At 38.5% G+C, this 20633-nt stretch overlaps 1 protein-coding gene across 1 annotated transcript; it reads right to left on the reverse strand.

Annotated features, from left to right (window-relative positions):
- Positions 1-5485: 5485 nt before the first annotated feature.
- On the reverse strand, positions 5486-12200 carry LOC141340860 (uncharacterized). Its single transcript, XM_073845953.1, has 2 exons — positions 11946-12200; positions 5486-9256 (listed from the first exon to the last, which is right to left on the reverse strand). Exon 2 carries the CDS (start codon positions 9218-9220, stop codon positions 8213-8215), a length of 1008 nt encoding a protein of 335 aa, XP_073702054.1. The 5' UTR covers positions 9221-9256; positions 11946-12200; the 3' UTR covers positions 5486-8212.
- Positions 12201-20633: the final 8433 nt, after the last annotated feature.

The following is a 20633-nucleotide window of genomic DNA, read 5'->3' on the forward strand; positions in this document are numbered from 1 at the left end:
ACCTGTGCATCATTTTTGGCTTGAATTTCAGAACTGGCTTCATTCCAAGCATATATCAATATACCCTTTGACTGTGGTTTCAATTAAAGTTGGAGTATTGGTGAAAGATAAGAACCTGGACTTTTTGATAAATAACCTAATTATTTTGTGCAAACACTTTATTCATCGTTGTAAGTATTTAAAGGTTAAACCCCACTTCATCGGATGGAAGAATGACCTGAAGATAATTGCGTAGTCTATATAGTCTCTTGACTATATGACTGACAAAAACGCCCAGAATCTCCTTGATAATTTGTACTCATTTTTGCTGTTAGAATGAGACCCTCACCCTTCTTATTTATTTATTATTATTATTATTTTTTTTTGTATCTCGGTTTCATTGTTTATTTTTTTTGTTAGTTTTTTTTTTTCTCTCTTTTTTTTGTTTTCAATTTGATGTATCAACACTAGCAATGTGTGTTAATTTTTGAAATGTGCCGATAAAGTTTGTATTTGAATTATACACAATAAAAAAAAATAAAAAATAAAAACTTCTAGAAGGGGACGCCATTTGTAGGGACGTTCCAAACGAAAGTGAGCAACTTTCGAAGGGCCCTTCCAGAAGGCCGTTAGCGAAGGGAACATTCCATGGTCACTTCACGGAAGTGATTTCCGTTAGTGATCACGTTTGCGCAGCGTTGTCAAGGTAACATTTCGTCAGTCATTTCCTTCGCCAAGGGAGTTCCAAACGGTTAAAAGAGACAGAAATGCCCTACTCCCTTAAAAGAACTCACTTCTGAGATCTGCCCTTCGGAGGGAGTAGGGCGTAGGGATGCGCACTTCCATTTGGAATTGACCTTATGCACGGAATACTTCCTTGTTTACTCAAGCCAGCTAAGTCATTTCCGGTCAACTGTACTGTACCGTAATATGAGCGTACTTTGCTCGTTTTCTCTACATAATACATTCACTATCGAAGAAAAGTGTTGTTTATCTAAGAGGACCAAACGTCCATATATACCGTTTCAAGAATGACAAATGCCAGTTTAAAAAAATTCGGGAGTAAATCGGCTAAATATGCGTGAGTCATTGCTATGATTGACAGTAATAACCGGACAAACATCTGACATCTGATGTCAAAAAAAGAGCTTAAATGATTCAGATTAAATACAGAGTAACAAAACTACAGCAGTAACAGTATGTGCTGGTTAAATATAGGCTATTTAATTTTACAGTTCAAGATAAAATTTAAAAGATAAAAAGATTACTAAAAAGATTACATTTTTAAAAGATTCAATTTTATAAAGTATTTCAAATTCCTATCGATTCATATCGAGTGCATTATTTAATTAATATCCCACAAATATTTAACATATTTGTAGTGAACTATATTAGTAAATAATTCACCCTTAGGCTGTTTGTGTGTGAGCTTAATGACTTTCTGCACTTGCTATACTATATACTTAAGGGCGGTAAAAGTAATACAATTTATTATACTAGTAATTTTATAATAAATCGAAAAGCAAGACGTCTTGAAAATAGAGGGAGTTTGAAAGGCAGTAATAATAAATAATCATCTGCTGCCATCTATTGGTTATAAGCGGTAATTCTACATTATTTTAGCCAAAAACAGACGTTTTCCGTGAAAAGTAATTTTTTTCCGATGCCGTTTTATGAATGAAAAGTGAGTCCTTGAAGTACATTTTATTTCACAGCTGTAGAGTTAGAAAATAATAAAGGCTTTAAAATATTGCAAGATTTTAAAAATGTGTTCATGATTATGAAGGCAAGTTAGTGATTATCAAAAATATGATTAAGATGTCCTTGAAGAGAAATATCGCTAGCTATAACGTTAGCATAAACACATTATGATGGTGTTTAGCTGTCAGCATTTAAATGTACAACTATGCAGATACGGAGAGTACGGGATAGCCAGGCTCCGCATTTAAATTATTTAGCTATTTAAATTATGTTGTTAAATAATATGAAACTGAATGTTCACGCCGCTAACATTGTTTATAATGTTGCAATTATATTTTTTCTCAGTTTCTGATAAGAACGAGGCAGTAGATGAGTCTCACGAGTGTCCACCTAATATATAACACATATAAAATTAGCTTCAGCGGAAGTTTACGAGCTGGCTTATCTTTATGCGGAAGTTCTAAAGAACGCTCCGTGCATAAGGTCAATTTGCCCAAAGATTTGAATTTGGGCATCGTACGTTCCTCGCAATGGTATGGATTCTGAAGATCTTATAGCGCACAAATAAAATTGTTTCATTTTATAATTATGATGCGTGTTCGGTGTATTTTATGGTTTTATTGTTAGTCGCAGGGATGTCAGAAAACGCCTGCTGTGTCCCACCGCTACAAACGAAGTTAATATTACATAAATGGCTAAACGATTTTAAAAATGTTATTTATTTTAAAGGTTTAAAGTGTAGTCTTGTTAAACATTATGCTTACATATGCTTGGAAACGAGTTGGCAACAGAAATCACACAGAACAGGATGGAAAGTTATAATTTCATATTAAGTAAACTATTTAATAATGCATTTGAAAACACAGTTTATATATTACTGTGTAGGTTGTGACCATTTTACACTTTATATTAAGTAGACAGTTCCTGAGGAGTTATCATGTAAGTACACTGATATTAAAGTGTTGCACAGAGGTTTACATTTTATATATTACTCAGTAAGTTGTGACCATTTTACACTTTATATTAAGTAGACAGTTCCTGAGGAGTTACCATGTAAGTACACTGGTATAACAAATTGATACTTTAATTCTAATTCAGTGTTCACAAATACATGAATACAAAAATTGTATGTAGCCTACATAGGAATCATCACGATTTCAATAATGTTTCAGGGTATTCCAAACTGGTAACTGCAGTATTGAAGACTGTGTGGAAGTGTAAAAACTTCTGTGAGTACATATTGTTGTTACAAAATGTAGTTACATAATTCTTGTTACACGTGTACTTCCAGAAGTGAAAAAAGTGTTGTTACCAATGTCCTGTTACACATTTGTTCTTACAAATGCTATTCAGTGAGTTGTTACATGTGTGTAAATACACCAGTATTAGAGCTGTAGATACAATGTACCAATGTGTACATACACTGTAGTTACATGCTACGTACACATCTAGTTACCATGTAAGTTCACAGGTATTAGGGACACTTAATATAAAGTGGGACCTAAAATTTTAAAGGCAGTTTTTTTAAATTGTGAAGTGTTTTATAATTTCTAAACTATATTGTAGCATATAGCTTTATATTTAATGTAACTGTCTGTACACAATCTTTAGCATTTGTTATTTCTTATTTTCTCATTACTAAAAAGAATCTGACAAATAATATTGTTTTGCTTTGCATTACGTAGACAACTTTGTTTTCCCAAAAAGGAATAAGAGTGTTAATGAACAGTTTCTTAGGACTTATTAAATGCAGTTTTACAGAATATTGTGTCTTTCTAGTTTTTTTTTTTTTTTTTGGCAAATTAATTTGTAATTTGGTGAATAGGGAGATTCGGCCCGCACATGGTCACATTTCTTCTCATCCGGCCCTCACCCTAAAATTAGTTAGACACCCCTGGATTTGGTTGTAAAACGTATTATTTCCTATAATACCAATTGTTTAAAGCAGAGGTCTTCAACCCTGTTCCTGGGGACCCACTATCCTGAAGCTACAACCCAAATTAATCACACCTGAAGTGGGCAATCAAGCTCCTCAAGACTGCTTGAAAATTGCAGGCAAGTGTGCTGAAGCCAGTTGAAACTACTTTCCTGAAGAGTGGGTCCCCAGGAGCAGGGTGGAAGACCTCTGGTTTAAAACATTCTTGTTACAGCTGTATGGTGAGAAAGAGCTTCAAAAGCTTGACACGTAAGGGTTGCAAAGGGCGGAAAATATCTGGTAAATTTCTGGAAACTTTCCATGGGAACTTCATCTGAGGAATTTTGGAAATTTTCCAAGTTAGAATCTTAACAGGATGTTTTTTGTAAATTTATGGAAATGTATGGAAATTAATAAAAAATTTGGTGAAACTTTACCATATACAAACATAAATACAAACATTATGTTTGATCGTTTGATGTTTTGAAAATACTGACCCTAAACTTTTGAACAGTAGTGTATAGTGGATACACAATATATATACAGTGCATATATGTATATATATTTATTTTAAATCAAATAATTTAAACAGAACTGTTTATAAAACTGATATGTATAATAAATAAAAAATATTATTTTATTTATTTATTTTTTAAATCAAATAATTTACACAGAATTGTTTATAAAACTGATGATAAATGTGACACTGAAGACTGGAAGAGCAGCTGATGAAATTCAGCTTTGCATCACAGAAATATATTTTATATCAACATTATATTTTACAGTAGCCTATATTTAAACACAAACCCATTATTTTAAATTGTAATGATATTTCACAATATTACTGTTCTGTTCTGTATTTTTGATCAAATAAATGCAGGCTTGATGAGCATAAGAGATGTATTTCAAGCTAGCCCATGATATTGCTGACTAGCATATATAGCATATCTGATTTACTGGCTATCTAGCTACTGTATAAACACATATTGGTATTTGCTAGATCAAATATATTTACCCAAGAAATATCAAAACTTACTTGAATGGATGTATAGTCTTCAGGCTCAAATGCAGAACTGTGGCTTCAATAGTCCAGTGGTAGTTAAAACAAGGACATAAGAGGGAATTCCCCCTTGGGTTGTGTGGGGAGGAGGATCTTTCGGAATTTTTTTTTTTTTTTTTTTTTTTTAGTATCTCAGCTAAATGTTTGCTCAGTGTATTTGTTTTTACAATGATATAAATTTGTGGCACAATACCTTAAACACACAGCAAAAGGAAGTTATGTATGTGATAATGTACATGCTAAGATGGACATTTTTGACATTATTTTGTATGCAGGATTCAAAAAGATTATCCGTGCATGTTATGTTCATATATTTTTCAACTACATATAAGTTCCCTGTTATGGGCTAACCTGCAATTTCAGAAATGTCCAGTTTATTCCACTTAGTTCCCACTAAGCCCCATATATTCTCATTAATTCCTATGGAAAGTTTCCAGCCTTGAAAATTCCTGAAATTTGACAACCAGTAAGTGAACTAAAAAACTGACTGTTTCCAAACAAAGTAACTGTTTGCTAGCTGTGTGATGAATTAATTAAAAAAATATATATATTGGCTCAGAAGAGTTATTTCTTCTGTAATGTGTCATGTTGTTTGGCAATGACCAACATCATAAATGTACCAATAACTTTTTTCTTTTAATGAACATATCACCACGCAGCTCTCCTCATTAGAATTCATTTAGCGCCATCTAGTGTTGCTATCAAGCAATAACATTATTATTACATCAACATTACATTTTTCGTCGTCTCTCGTCGTTAAGTAAAAGAATTGGGTGATGCGCTTGAAATAAACCAGCCTACACATTTGTTAGCATTTATTGCATTTAATATAAAGTTGTATGCACATAAAGTATATTTTTCTCACTAGAAATGAGTGCAAAATAATCACCAATAAATTCCTAAAACAACATTTTTGTTTTCCAAAACTAACTTATGGAAAGTAACAAACTTCAAGCGTTATACGGCTCTGCCCAGGTAACAGGTTAGACATATTTCAATTAATGCGATTGAAAATGCGATTGAGGTCAGTAAGACTAGGCTATTTTGAAAGAAATTAACAGTCAACAAGGATGCATTAAATAAATTAAAATTACAGTAAACTTGTGTAAATACATTTACAAAAGCAATAGAAAATTGGTTTTGATTTCGTGCAGATTCAATCCAGAAGCCAGTTGTTTGCAATGTAATTTTCCAAATTATGTTACTGCCCAAGTATGATGACCCCAGGCAGATGTCAATCACAGACTTTGCCTTGTGTGGCTCTGTAACGTAATATAAATTTAACAGTAAAACGGAAACAACCACATACATTTATTTTAACAATATTTTATATTTGAGATAAATAAAAATCTACAGAATAATCTGATCATTGTTTACTGCATAATACTTTGCGGATTAGGATAACGCTTCATAAATTGACCAAGCATTTGTGTATTGTGGGTCACGTGCAAGGATTTGTTTTCTCTGTAGTTGTCTGTTGCATGTAACCAGCTGACTGCAAATTATATCACACAACTTAAACTTTGTGGAAAAAAAAGGAAACAACGGCATTATTAAATCTAAGTTGTGGATTGTGCACAATGACAAGGCCAAATTTAAATGTTTTTCCACATTTCCTGTGCAGACCTGCAGATTTTCCTTTTTTTAACTTGAGATTTAACTTGACCTTGTCATTGTGCACAATCCATAACTTAGATTTAACAATGCCCTTGTTTCCTTTTTTCACAAAGTTTAAGTTATGTGATAGAATTTGCAGTCAGATGGTTATATGCGAAAAGCTTTAACAATCTTAGTAGCAAAAATAAATAAATTGGCATTTATAGACTGTTATTAATACTGTCAGTGCTTTCAATTCTGTCGATATCTGCAGAGCTTTCCTTAGCTTCACTTCTTTCTTTTTTTTAGATATAGTATGTACAATACTGTTAGTTTTTGAGGAGTTGAAATATAAAGCAGTTGTATCCGAGTTCTTCACCTTGCATTGTCAAAGTTCTAATTATTTTAACTTAACATTGACTTTTATGAAGGCATTTAGTGACATCTCCCCCTAAACATCTGTCCTGGGAGAATGTAGCTTAAGTTTTGTGAACAGGTACGACATTTCTGAAAAAGGGCAGATTACTTTACGGCAAAACAAAAAGTGCATGTGCATAATTAACCATACACTGTTAATTATGGCAGTGATAACAGTATAATTACTACAGTGAATTCCATTCACTTATCTATCGGGATCTTCAGAGTATAGCAACAACACATAAAACTATATACAATTTCTTTAAATTAGAATGACACAAAGAAGAATTTCAGAATTGTAATGCAATAAAATTCAATATAGAAAGTTCCACCCTGGTTCACAAAAGTGAATTCATTCTATATTGTACAAAATATAAACTAAATAAAGATATTTTGAGAGCATTTGTTCGAAATCTGTTAGCCACCTCAATTCAAATCTAGATTAAATAAAATGGAATAGAATAGAAATTCAAACAACATGCTCAATTCAATTCTAAATGGCACACATCCTGTGTATCTTATATATATATTAAATAACAGAACAAAAAATTACAGATGATGGACTCACCCCCTTGTTATCCAAGATTCATGTCTTTCTTTCTTCTTTCTGTTTTTTGAGGAAAATATTTTAGAATTTTTCTCCATATGGACTTCTATGGTGCCCCGAGTTTGCACTTCCAAAATTCAGTTTAAATGCAGCTTCAAACAATCCCAAATTAATATACTTTTTAACAAATGCTCGTCTTGTCTTGCTCTGCCTGAACATTTTTTCCAGTTCAAGACTGTTCGGGTATATGTCAAAAAACTCCCATCTCATTTTCTCCCTCAACTTCAAAATCGCCCTACATCGCTGTTTTACCTTTTTTTTTTTTTTTTTTAAGGGTATTTGATCATCTTTGGATGTACCCTTTGCAAACACTGGGTCGTTATTTCTGCAGCGGCGTAGGGTGATTATTAAATGATTTTTGAGGCTGAGAGAGAAAATAAGATGGGAGTTTTTGGACATACCCTAACTGCCTTGAACCGGGAAAAAAAAACAGAGTTCAGGCAGAGCAAGACAAGACAAGCGTTTGAGGTTAAAAAGTATTTAAATTGTAATAAAAAAAAAATAGATAAGACCCTTCTTCCTTGGCTGGGATCATTTACAATCACATTAAGGATGGTTTGAAGCCACATTTAAACTACATTTTGGAAGTTCAAATTCGGGGCACCATAGAAGTCCACTATGGAGAAAAATCCTGAAATGTTTTCCTCAAAAAAAACATAATTTCTTTACGACAGGAGTAAGAAAGACATGAACATATTGGATGACAAGGGGGTGAGTACATTTTCTGTACAATTTTGTTCAGGAAGTGAACTTCTCCTTTAAGTTGAATGTATAAAGCTGTGCAAAGGCAAGTTTTTGTACAACTGTACATGGTCTATGTGTCTGTAGTGTGTGCATGCAGAGAACTATCATAATTATTTTATACAACTAAGAACAGATGAAAGCATCATGCGGAGAGGCATTAAGAGAATGTGATAAAACGTTTGCCTGTCCATTCTCATGAGTTTTCCGTTGTACTTTTAATTTTGGCTCTTGTTTTGGAACGGGTGTTGACTTCTGACGTCGATGCTGCTGGGGATGCAGCAGTGTGCACTTCAAATGGGGGATCATGTGTGTCTTCCTCTTTTACTTCCTCATCCTCACATTCTTCCTGATGCTTTTTGCAGTGTGTCTCAAAAGTGGCCATCTTCACAAAGATTTTGTTGCACACCTTGCAATGAAAGAGCTGCTCTCTGTTTTGTAAGTGCACTTTCAGCTGCAGATAAGAGGAGTGAGGAAAGGTCCCAGAGCACACGCTACAACACAGAACCCCGCTGCCCTGGTGGCTTTTCTCATGTTGTGTTAGCATGGACACCGACCTGAAGCCCTTGTGGCACGTGGCACAGATGTACCTGCCCTCGCCCAGCTCCAAAGCCTGATGGTTAAGCAGATGGGCTGATGTGCGGAAGGCCTTACCACACTTGTCACACTTAAACGGCCGCTCACCTGTGTGCAAGCGCAAGTGTATAATAAGCCCAGCTTTTTGCGTAAAAGCCCTTTCACATAGAGTACATTTAAAGGGTTTTTCACCGGTGTGGAGCCTACGATGGGTTTTCAGGTGTGAGGCACGGCCAAAGCACTTATTGCAGTCTGTGCATTTGAAGGGCTTCTCGCCAGTGTGGATGGTTTTGTGCCGCATAAGTTGAGACGACTGCATGAACATTTTGGAACATACACTGCATTTGTATTTCCTCTCTCCAGTGTGTGAGCGCAGGTGCAAGGCCAGGTGGGCAGATGAGATGAAGGTCTTGGAGCAAAGCCGGCAGGTATGAGGCTTCTCCCCAGCATGGGTGCGTTTATGTAGAACTAGACGAGAAGAAAGAGTAAAGGACTTGTCGCAGTAGGGGCATTTGTAGGGCTTGTCTTCGCTGTGCATTTGCTGGTGCTTGGTGAGCATGGATATCTGGGCAAAAGACTTGTCGCAAAGGCCACAAGGGTGGGATCGAGGCTTGGAAGAGTGAGACATGCTTGATGACTCAGAGCTGAACAAAACCCATCACACCTAATGACAAAAAAACATTAACAAATCAAAAAGTTTAGCCTGATTAGTCACTGTTTTAACAAAGAATAAAAAGTAAGACTATCCTCCTTTTTTTTCCGTTGTAAATTTTATAGGTTTGGTTTCCGGTTTCATTATTCTTCTCGTTATTGCCTAATAAACCGGAAGTCTCACCCATAAGCTTACTTCCATGTTAAAGAAAAAGGTGGATAGGAGTACTTTTTAAACAAATAATTCAATTCTTGTTTAATACATGTCTACACTCTTAAAAATAAAGCGGCTTTAAAAGGTTCTTCACAGCGATGCCATAGAAGAACCATTTTTGGTTCCGCAAAGAACCATTCAGTCAAAGGTTCTTTAACCCCTTAACTGTCACCCGTCCACTCTGTGGGACGCCTAAGTTTCTTCACCATTTTACAAATAAATCCTAATCTAATAATGACAAACTATATATTGTTGGAAAGGTCTAAGGCTCCTAAATAGATATTTTACATTTTTTGTGTGTTACAAATTATGTAGGAAAAATAATAGATTCATTTATGACAAGAGTGCACCTCGAAAATCTACTTCATAACAGGAGTTCTGACCTTTGTCATAAACAGACTTCCCTGTTGCCTTTTTCTCTATCACACTTTAGAAATCATAAGAAATGATATATCAGTTGAAAACTTAAAATATTAAAATTCACCCTTTGAAAGCCATTTTAAAATCAGACAATGAATTTACATGGAAAAAGTACATTAAATTCATATTACGAAATGTTTTTGTTCATGAATTATAAAAACTTAGGTTTGAATTCTTCATTTTCATGTCTCTGTACAAAAATGGAAGTGACAATTAAGGAACCATCTCTTTTTTACCTTTTATAATCTGAAGTTAATAGATAGAAATAAAATATTCAGATGTTAAAGGTTCTTTATGGAGCCATTTAGACAAAAAAAGCATCATGAAGCACCTTTATTTTAAGAGTGTACTTGCCAATTCTTTATTATTACTAGTGAAAATTCTTTGTACATCATTTCTGTCTCACTCTACAGTGACTTTAACATTTATTAAACGTCTAATTTAAGGTCATTATCCAATGGTGGTCCATCAGAAGAGGCAATGAAGGTTAAATGTTCACAAAAGTATTCTAAATGAACATAAAAAAAAATGCAATATGCATGTTTTTATTAATTCTTTACAAATGTGTACAACTCAGATACATACAATGAATAAGAATTAAATGGGTGCAACATGATACAACATCACTTGTTTCTGACCAAATATTTCAAGTAGCTTGTAATAAATGTAAAGATTGGTAGCAACCTTTTTACTGTGATAACCTATTTTTGTTTGTTTGTTAGTTTTTTTTTTTTTTTGTGAGCAATATTTAAATTGCAAATATGTGACCCTGGACCACAAAATCAGTCATAAGGGCCAATTTTGTGAAACTGAGCATACATGCTGAATAAATAAGCATTCCATCTATGTATGGTTTGTTATGATAGGACAACATTTGGCTGGGATACAACTATTTGAAAAGCTGGAATCTAAGGGTGCAAAAAAATCTAAAAATATTGTGATATAAAATAGAATCGTCTTTAAAGTTGTCTTAAAGATTCTTAGCAATGCATATTACTAATCAAACATTAGGTTTTGATATGTTAATGGTAGGACATTTACAAAATATCTTCATGGAACCCGATCTTTACTTAATAATGATTTTTGGCATAAAAGGAAAATCATTCAAGTTTGACCCAGTGTAGTTTTGGCTATTGCTACACATATACCTGCTGTGCTACTTATGACTGGTTTTGTGATACAGGGTCACATATGCTATCATATAGCTTAGCAGATATTTTACCAGAGTCTATTTTATGCATTTATAATTATGCATTTTATAATAGGCTATCACATTTTACAAGGGTGAATGTATTTTTGCTGTTCTGCTGCCTATGATATCACGTTTAGAGAGTGTGTTTTGTACTGGCTTAATGTCCAGAATTGATTATACATTATTATTTAGTCTACATCCCTCTTTAAAAATGAGCCAAAATATTGAATAATGAAGTTTATCGCATCTGAGTAAATAAAGCAAGGCATCCGTCAAAATCTCTGCCTCCTTTATTCTACGCTGAAGGGCTAACGGGCCTGGATGGGAAAATATTACCTTTACACATAGTGAATGTAGCTTTTCATTCATTTAAATATTCGTATTGGCCATAGTCAGCGAGCTTAGAGTAATTTATTATATTTGTGTCCTGTACAGTATATGACAATCAGATTATGACGCGTGCGTCATATTCTAAGATAGCGATCATGTAATAAAACCAGATCATGATAATAGCTTTGAAAACATGCTATAATTGTTTATGGTTGAGCTCATCAGGTTTGATTCCTATTTTATACATCTCCTTCCTGGAAAACTGTCCCGAAGACCGCAAGTGTTTAATATTAAACATCCAAAACGCTCAAACAAAAGCAAACAATCGCAGCTGAGGATGTTCTCTATCGAACTGGGCGTGGTAAGCTGTACATGTATGTCCCCTGTTGCATTATTCACAAGAGACAAGCAAAAATGAATGATGCAAGGGTGAATTACAAAGAGGAAACATTCTGAGGACAGAATTGAGACATTTCCTGATTTCCTGCGTTCATCCTGTTCGTGATTATGCAACACCCAAGAGCAATTGCAAACATGAAAACTCACCCCTTTCAAACCCGTTTCCTCCGAAAACATCATTGGAGCCTTTATTTACGTTACATGTCTAAGTCGCTAACGTTACTTATTCACTGCATTATACGACTCGCGTCAGATTGTCCATATGGTGCTGGTATATGCTAAATCACCACAGATGAACTGACATGTAGAATGGTGATGGTAATGCACGTATTTTCGAGTTTTTGACTCGAAAATCACACGAACTGATAGCGATGCTGTCACTGTTAACAAAGGAAAATCAGTTTCTAGCATTCGTGGAAGCCATTGAGTAACAGTTAGCCTAAGCAGACTATCAAAATAAAAGTTGTTTAACGGCAAGAAAATTATTAGTTACATTTACTATGTAGTTATAATAAATAGGGTAAATACTGATTTAAGCAAAAGTACAGCTATTAAAGTTATTTTTGCCACCGTAAATAATACATTAAACGGGAATTCATCCTTCTATGTGTTTTTTTTTTATTGCGAGTGACTGCCTATAGTAGACCTATTATTAGTGTTAGTATTAATATTAATATTATTATTTCTCTTCAGATGTTTAGGCTACATCTTTTTTTTTTCTATTCTAGACTAGTTTCTATAGTCGTTTAACACCCTTCGCCTCGCCATATTGACATTTCTCTTTCTGTGCTGCTCAGGTTAATATTAACTAAAAAAATTATAAACATCTGCTGCATTAAATTGAGCTAAACTGACTAAAATTAGGCTATAAAGTGCCTTAAAGGCGCAGGTAATTTTTGTTTTCAATATATTCCTGTTTTTGGTTTGCAACAGTTAGTGTCTGATTTACTTAAATTTGGAGTTACTTAAGTGAAAACGTTTTTTTTTTTTTTTTTTTTTTTTGTCACTTAGTGAACTTAGAGTGAAGGAGGCGGGTAAGTTTCATTTCCGCAAAACAGACTCTTTCCAGAGAACAGAAACCATCCGTGTTCACTGAGAGGGTAACAGTCATTCTCATCGCTTTGCCTTCATTCTGTGGATGCGAGTGGAAGGATCATGACCGCATAAGGACCATTAAAGGTAGGAGATAACCTCATGCAGAAGTTACACGAGAATGCAATGTTTAATAATATCAGTATTTAGTAATATAATATTATACTAATATATTCAGAGTTCTATTTCATTGTTTGAATGGCTCTACCAAACTTTTGGCGGATGCAAGTAAACTACTACAGCATGCTGCGATCGTAAAGTAGCCTACTCCCATTTATGCTATTATGAGTTCCTTTCATAGAAGTGTGACTTGCAGTTCTGCAAAATGTTGTTTTATTTCATTTAATTTTTTATTTATTTTATTTTTTGGCATTTGATACTTTACATATATGTTTACATATAGTCCACCAGTCATTTTATATCGTCTTCTGGGAAAAATATAAATATTCTTAAAAAAGATCTCAAAAAAAAAAAAAAAAAAAAAAAAAGTATATAAATATAAATACAATGATTGCAAAATATGTTTTGAATAATGTTGGTAACTAGACAGTTGACGGTAGCCATCGGCTTCTATTATGGGAAAATTAAATAAATAAATAATAGAAATATCTCCAAATATCTTCAGCAGAAGAAAGAAACCCATACAGACTTAGAACAACTTGTCCCACTTAATAAAAGTACAATGTACTTATTGTGTTGATATTGTATTGCAAATCATTTTACTGCTATAGAGGTGGGACATGGTTAGGGACAGGTTTGGTGGTATGGGCATGTTTAAGGGTGGGTTAAGGTGTAAGGGATGGGTCAACAGTGTAATTATCAATGTAAAATCAATGTCAGCTATTTTAAAAAGTACAATGTAAAAACATGCATGTACATAAGTGCATTTTATCAAATGATTAATTTAAATGTAAGCACATACTAGTTAAGGCCACCTAATATAAAGTGGGGCTCAACTTTTTACCCAAATTTTTTTTTTTTCATTTTTGGGTTAACTACCCCATTAACACAGGTGAAAGTTAACACATGAAATGTAACCCTAAGCATAGAAAAACAGAAACTGTGTAACTAGTAATGTATATACTATTACTATACAGAAACTCAAAGCTAAATTTTAAACAATAAAAAAAAAAAAGATCTGCAAGAGAGAGAGGATTCAGATGCAGAATGAGTAGTGATGGTTTTTTATTGACAAGACTGTACACAGGGCACAGCTAGGTGTGAAACAGTTAAAACAGTTAGGGCAGGGCAGATGACATGAGGGAGGGTGACCACTGAGACCAGTCCTGGGTGACAACAGGCTTAAAGGCTGCAGAGAAAGAGGGAGCACCAAGCAGGATAATGGCAAGAAAGACTTGGCAGCAACCAAAAGACAGATTTCTCAGATGAAGCATTAGTTTTGCTTCTAGGCGGAGGCTCACAGAGTCAGAGGCTTGACACTTGATACACAAGTGAGAGTCAGTGATTAGGAAACCTCAGGATACAGGGCGGGGCAGGAATGAACACAAGACGATGAACAAGACAAGATGCAAGGTAACAAGGCATAGCGCAGGAGAGAAAATAATAAATGAAACCATAATTAGAGAAGCAAAACAAATGAAAAATGCATTCCAACTTATTTAAGGAGGGTTTTACTGGGGGTTCGTTGCCTTGCTCAAGGGACTCACTTCAGTCATGGTATTGAGGGTGGAGAATATTGGCTACCGTCAACGAAAATTATGACTAAAAATTGCCGTCAACGAACCTTTATCACGTGATGAAGACGAGACGAAACGTAAATGCTGGTCATGTGGCAATGACTATAATTAAATGTATAATACAATATCGTTGACGAATAAAAATGAGACTAAATGTGGTTTACAAAATAAAATCTATGCTAAAATGTCTCTTTATTTTCGTTGACGAAAACAAGACGAAACAAAATGTTATAACGTTAGATTGATGTGCGCATGCCCATAGCCAGAGCTGAGGAGTCTTACTCGCGGAATTATCTAGAAGATGGCTTCAAACAAAGTTAAGTCTGACACAGATAAAGGGACCGTTGGCCAGCCAGCCGGGGTTCATCTTTGGGAGAAAAAGAAGAAACAACACACACATTTTATTTGCACTTTTTAGTAGTGATGGGAAAGCTTTTCGAAGCACCAAGGCTTTCCCTTCAACTGTATTGTGAAAAAAGGTACATTACTTGAAGCTTTTCAACACGATGCACACTAATGTCATCTTGTGGTCAAAGGTGGAAATAGTCATCTTAGATGTCCAAGCTATTTTTGGAGAATTTCATAAAATAAATCAACTTGTGCTACGAAAACCATAAGAAAATAAATAAATAAATGAATTGTCATTTTACTTACACAAATGAATTAATCTGTAAATGAACGTATAATAAAGAAAAAAAGAGACTAAAATGCAATTTTCATTGACTAACTTCGGGTTACAAGTCTGACTATCTAAACATTAGTCCTTGTCTCCCCAAAAAATTCAAAAGCATAATAGCACCCCTTTAAAGAGTTGGATTCTCATGCTAAACCTGATCAAAGTTTCAAAAACTGAGTATTTCTGTGCCAAATAAATCCTTCAGGGTTCGTATAAGTTGGCAGTGCTGGCCAGGACTTGCTCGAAACAGATTTGTCATTTTGTTTCTAGATCACAAAGTCAAAAATATCACCAAAGAAGTGCGTTTTTGCTTATGAAGGAAAATAACTTTGTTTAGCTTCCCAAAGAACCCAGCGTTAAGGCAACAGTGGATGCATTTTGTTTCTCTGGGGCAGCAATGGAGCTGTGCAAGTCTGTTTGTTTGTTCTTGGCATTTTGGGGAAGTATAAATGAATTTATCTGTAAAAAAAAAAAAAAAAAAAAAAAGAGACTAAAATACAATTTTCATTGACTAAAACTAGACTAAATATCAGTTTTCGTCAACTAAAACTAGATGAAAATGTCATCAGTTTTCATAGACTAAAACGTACTCGGTTACTAACGTAACCTCGGTTCTCTCTAGAGAGGGAACGAGTACTGCGTAAGATATCTTACGCTAGGGGAAAATCCTTTTCCATGAGATATTGAAGCCAAAAATTATCCTTAATTTTGTAATAATGCAAAACGTGTTGCAGCAGCATACAGACATAGGCGAGACAGCTCGCGCGCCTATTGGCTGTTCTGCGGCAACTGCAGCAGCCTATCGAGCGAGGCCTAGCGTGACGTCAGACCCAGTGAGGGTGCTTCGCGCCCACTGCGTCATGTCCCGCCACTATGGGTGTGGTCTAGGCCTATAAATACTGCACGCAGGCAGCTATTATCTGGTTTTTCATCATCGAAGCAACCAGAGCGTGCGCATGCACGGCAAGATACGCAGTACTCGTTCCCTCTCTAGAGAGAACTGAGGTTACGTTAGTAACCGAGTACGTTCTCTTACGAGAGGTCTCTCGTACTGCGTAAGTATCTTACGCTAGGGGACCCAGTGTAAAATGCCGTGCATGCTGAGATCTGAAACCAAAGACCCAAGGGCGAAACCCGGGGTTCATATAGTGCACAATCACCCAGGGAACTCACAGGGAGTCCGGGAAGAGGGAGGGGCGAAGCCACACTCTTCCACATAATGCAGCATTGCTCAGACGCTAAGTTCATCATACAGACAGGGCGGGGGTACGGCCTGAACTGATGGGGAAAAGTGGGTCTTACACAGTTTGCCCAGGCACATCTTGTGCTACTACTTTCACTGTCGATCATTGAGCAGTGCTTAGTAGACGCAGCATTCCGAGCTGATAGCATCAGGTCAGACCATGCTGGTTAACTAGACCGACAGCAGCCTGGCCTGTAAGGCGGGAACCTCCAGGTTGTAAAACCTTATAAATGTTGACGGGGAGGCCCAGCCCGCCACCGTACAAATATCTTGCAAGGCAATCCCACTCGACCAGGCCCACGAAGAGGCCACGCCCCTCGTGGAATGTGCTCTGACACCCAACGGGCACTGCATGCCCTTGGAAGCGTATGCCAGCGCTATAGCGTCAACTATCCATCTGGATAGGCTCTGTTTCGACGCGGCTAGTCCCTTAGAACGCCCACTGAATGAAACAAAGAGCTGCTCCGTCTGCCTAAAAGCAGACGAGCAAGACACATAAGCTTGTAATACCCTGACTGGGTATCTTTCCTCATCAGAGACCGGTAGGGCTTACAGGGCGATGACCTGCGCCCTAAATGGTGTGTTGAGGGATTTTGGAACATAACCGTGCTTAGGTTTGAGTATAACTTTAGAGTCATTAGGCCCAAACTCCATGCACGTCACGCGCACAGAGAGCGCGTGCAAGTTCCCTATGCGCTTCACCGAGGCGAGAGCCAGCAGAAACACAGTCTTGAAAGACAGGTATTTCAGATCAATCGTTTGTAAAGGCTCGAATGGTCCACCTTTCATGGCTTCCAGCACCAGAGAACGCTGCTATAGCCGCCACATAGACCTTGAGCGTGGAAGGGTTCCTGCCCTTGTCCAACAGCTCCTGTAGGAAGGAAAGCACCTCCGTCACTCCACAGTCTGTGGGTGACACGCCACGGGTTGTGCACCAGCCCGAAAACACAGACCATTTTGAGGAACAGAGCCGTCTTGTAGATGGAGCTCTAGCCTGCGTGATCGTGTTTAGTACTCCCTTAGGGAGTTCATCATATATCCGTTGGTGGCCCAGACATGAAGGGACCACAACTCCGGGTGAGGATGCCATATCGAGCCGTGGGCCTGAGAGAGGAGGTCTCTCCTCACTGGCACTGGCCATGGAGCAGTGCTCGCCAGCTGCATCACAGCTGGGAACCAAGGCTGGTTTTCCCAGAACGGTGCTTCCAGCAGTACTTAGCATCCTTCTTCCCTGATCCGCTCTATCACCTGAGGCAGGAGAGAGACGGGGGGAAACCCATAGAGAGGACGGCGGGGCCATACACGAGCCAACACGTCCCTGCACTTGGAGAAAAATTCCGGACAGTGAGCGTTTTCTTGAGATGCGAACAGGTCTACTTCCGCTCTGCCGAAGTTCTTCCACAGTAGTTGGACTGTCTGTGGGTGCAGAGACCATTCGCCTGCCGGAACATTGTTCCTGGACAGTCTGTCTGGTCCTCTGTTTAGTGCGCGGGACCTGTGTGACAGGCTGTACTTGTGTGTAGAGATGGGCACTGGGTAGTGGGCATGCTTACTACACATAAAACACCATCAGCCGTGGCCGGGACACCAGAAAATACACTCTCTTGGGGATTTATCTGGGTAGCCGTGAAAACGACCTTTGTGTGCAGGCAAGCGGGTGACAGAACTGGCTTGTTGGCTGCAGAAAACACTGGAACAGTCACATTCGCCCGGCGGAGCGGCGGCCAGACGAGCGGGAGCACGGTCTCGCACCTTGGGCCTGGCGGTGCTGCGAAGTGGCGGCAGCGGACAGTGGCTGGGGCTGTGAGCTCTGCATAGGTGGTTTCGCACAGCCTGCTGCAGAGCTGGAGCGCTTCGGGAGGAAGTGCTTCATTGCCTGAGACGCCTTCTGTACCTCAGCGAATCTCTCTGTGAAGTCCCTGACAGAGGATCCGAACAGGCCAGCGGGTGAGAGCGGAGCGTCGAGGAACGCGGTGCGCTCAGACTCAACCATTTCTGAGAGCGTCAGCCACAGGTGCCTCTCGGTCACAGTGAGAGAGGCCATGTTGCGTCCAATGGCCTGTGCTGCGGACTTAGAAGCGCGGAGGGCAAGGTCCGTGCGGCAAGCTTTAGAGGGCAGGGCTGACTTAGCGTGCCGTCCAGCGGAGGGCGGACATAAGTGGGCCGCTATCGCCTCTTCGACCGGCGGCAGTGAGAGGTATCCTCTGCTCTTGGCGTCGTCGACAGTAGAGAACGCCAAAGTAGATGGACGCACTCTCGCTGAGTAGGGGGCGTTCCAGGACTTAGTGAGTTCTTCATGCAACTCAGGAAGAAAAGGCGCTGGCTTCGACGCAGGCGAAGCGCGTTCCCCTTTTGGCAGGAAACAGCCGTCCTGCCGGTTGTGAGCGGGCTGCTCCGGTGAAGACCACTCGAAGCCAAGGCTCGCCGTGGCCTGCGTAAGTATCCTCATGAGCTCCGCCTCAATTGAAGCTCTCTTGCCTGACAGAGTGTGGGCAGGGGGCGCGAGGTCCACAGAGCTCGCCCAGTCCTCACTGCCTGACGCCAGGATAGAGCAGGAATCCTCTTCCTTCATTAGGGCTCCCTCGTCAGCGGCATCGATGGAGGCGGTGGCAGACAGCGGCCGCTTTACGTCCGGAATGGAGGCTGACGAGGCGGTGAAGCAGGCGGGCGAACCGGCGAGCTTTGGCGGCTGGGGGAAGGTTCCAGGGCCCACTGGGCACGGCGCTTTTTACGGCGCGAAGCCGCGGCGGGCGGGGGAGTAGCCTCGGGGAAGAAGGCCAGGCGAGTCCTCAGAGTCGCCATAGGCATTGGCTCGCAGTGAGGGCAGCCGCCGTCAGCGAGCGTGAGAGCTGCGTGTTCCTCACTGAGGCAGGAGACGCAGATGACGTAGCGGTCCCCGTCGCTGAGTGTGGCTCTGCACGAGCCGCAGGAAGGCATCTTTAAAAAGACACCTTTGCTCTTTTAGAAAGTGTGTCGCCGCTGCGAGAGAGAGTAAAGGATATAAGCGCCGGAAAGCGCAGCAGGAAGGCAAGGAAGGCGGCGTGGCCAGTGACTTCAGTGACTCGTCCCGCTGAAGGTGCGCTCGATCAAACGGCACGGCTTCTTCTTCAGCTCCAGCGATGCGTGTGCTTCGCTTGAAGGATGAAAAATCAGATAATAGCTGCCTGCGAGCGGTATTTATAGGCCTAGACCACGCCCGTTTCGGTGGGACATGACGCAGTGGGCGCGAAGCGTCCTCATTGGGTCTGACGTCACGCTAGGCCTCGCTCGATAGGCTGCTGCAGTTGCCGCAAAACAGCCAATAGGCGCAAGCTGTCTCGCCGATGTCTGTATGCTGCTGCAACGTGTTTTTGCATTATTACAAAATTAAGGATAATTTTTGGCTTGAATATCTCGCGGAAAAGGGTTTTCCCCTAGCGTAAGATATCTTACGCAGTACGAGAGACCTCTCGTAAGTGAACTAGACGAAACAGTCATTTCTGACTAAAATAAGATCTAAGATGTTTCTAGATCACAAAGTCAAAAATGTCACCAAAGAAGTGTGTTTGTTTGTTCTCTGCATTTCAAGGATGAATGTTTTTATAAACAAATAAAATTTAACCCATTAAAATGTTTGTTCCTTGTTTTATTTATATTGATGTCACAACTGGCAGATGATCGTTATGCAAAAACTGAGCGTGCTTGTGACTCTTTAATCTGATCAAACTAAAGACTTTTCGGAGATATGAAAGATGCAATACTACTCTATAAATACTCAAGATTAACTTGAGATTTGGCAACACCTTTCACTATGCAAAAACGGTGTTATGTACCCTTTAAGCTAAATCAAGGAATTTATAAGACTTATTAAGTTTATACGATTTATTATTTCTATACTTTTGACATGTAAACTAGAACATATCTGTGTTGATGCATCAAACTGAACTGGGAACTGGATGAACTACATACTAGAGTTGAAAATGAAACAAAATCGAAAAAGGCAGATGCATGAGAGCAACAACTAACTAGAAGATGAGAAAGAACAACAAAGGGTACACTACAACTACAACATCAAAAACACAACTAGAACAAGAATGTTATTTATTGCACGCACAGGCAAGTGAACAGGAACACACTACAAACAAATC

The sequence above is a fragment of the Garra rufa genome, chromosome 8 (genome assembly GCF_049309525.1).
Source record: "Garra rufa chromosome 8, GarRuf1.0, whole genome shotgun sequence".
In the NCBI taxonomy this organism is placed as follows: Eukaryota; Metazoa; Chordata; class Actinopteri; order Cypriniformes; family Cyprinidae; genus Garra; species Garra rufa.

Coding starts and splice junctions, on each gene's coding strand:
- LOC141340860 (XM_073845953.1), bottom strand. CDS start 9,220: ATGTCTCACTCTTCCAAGCCTCGATCCCACCCTTGTGGCCTTTGCGAC.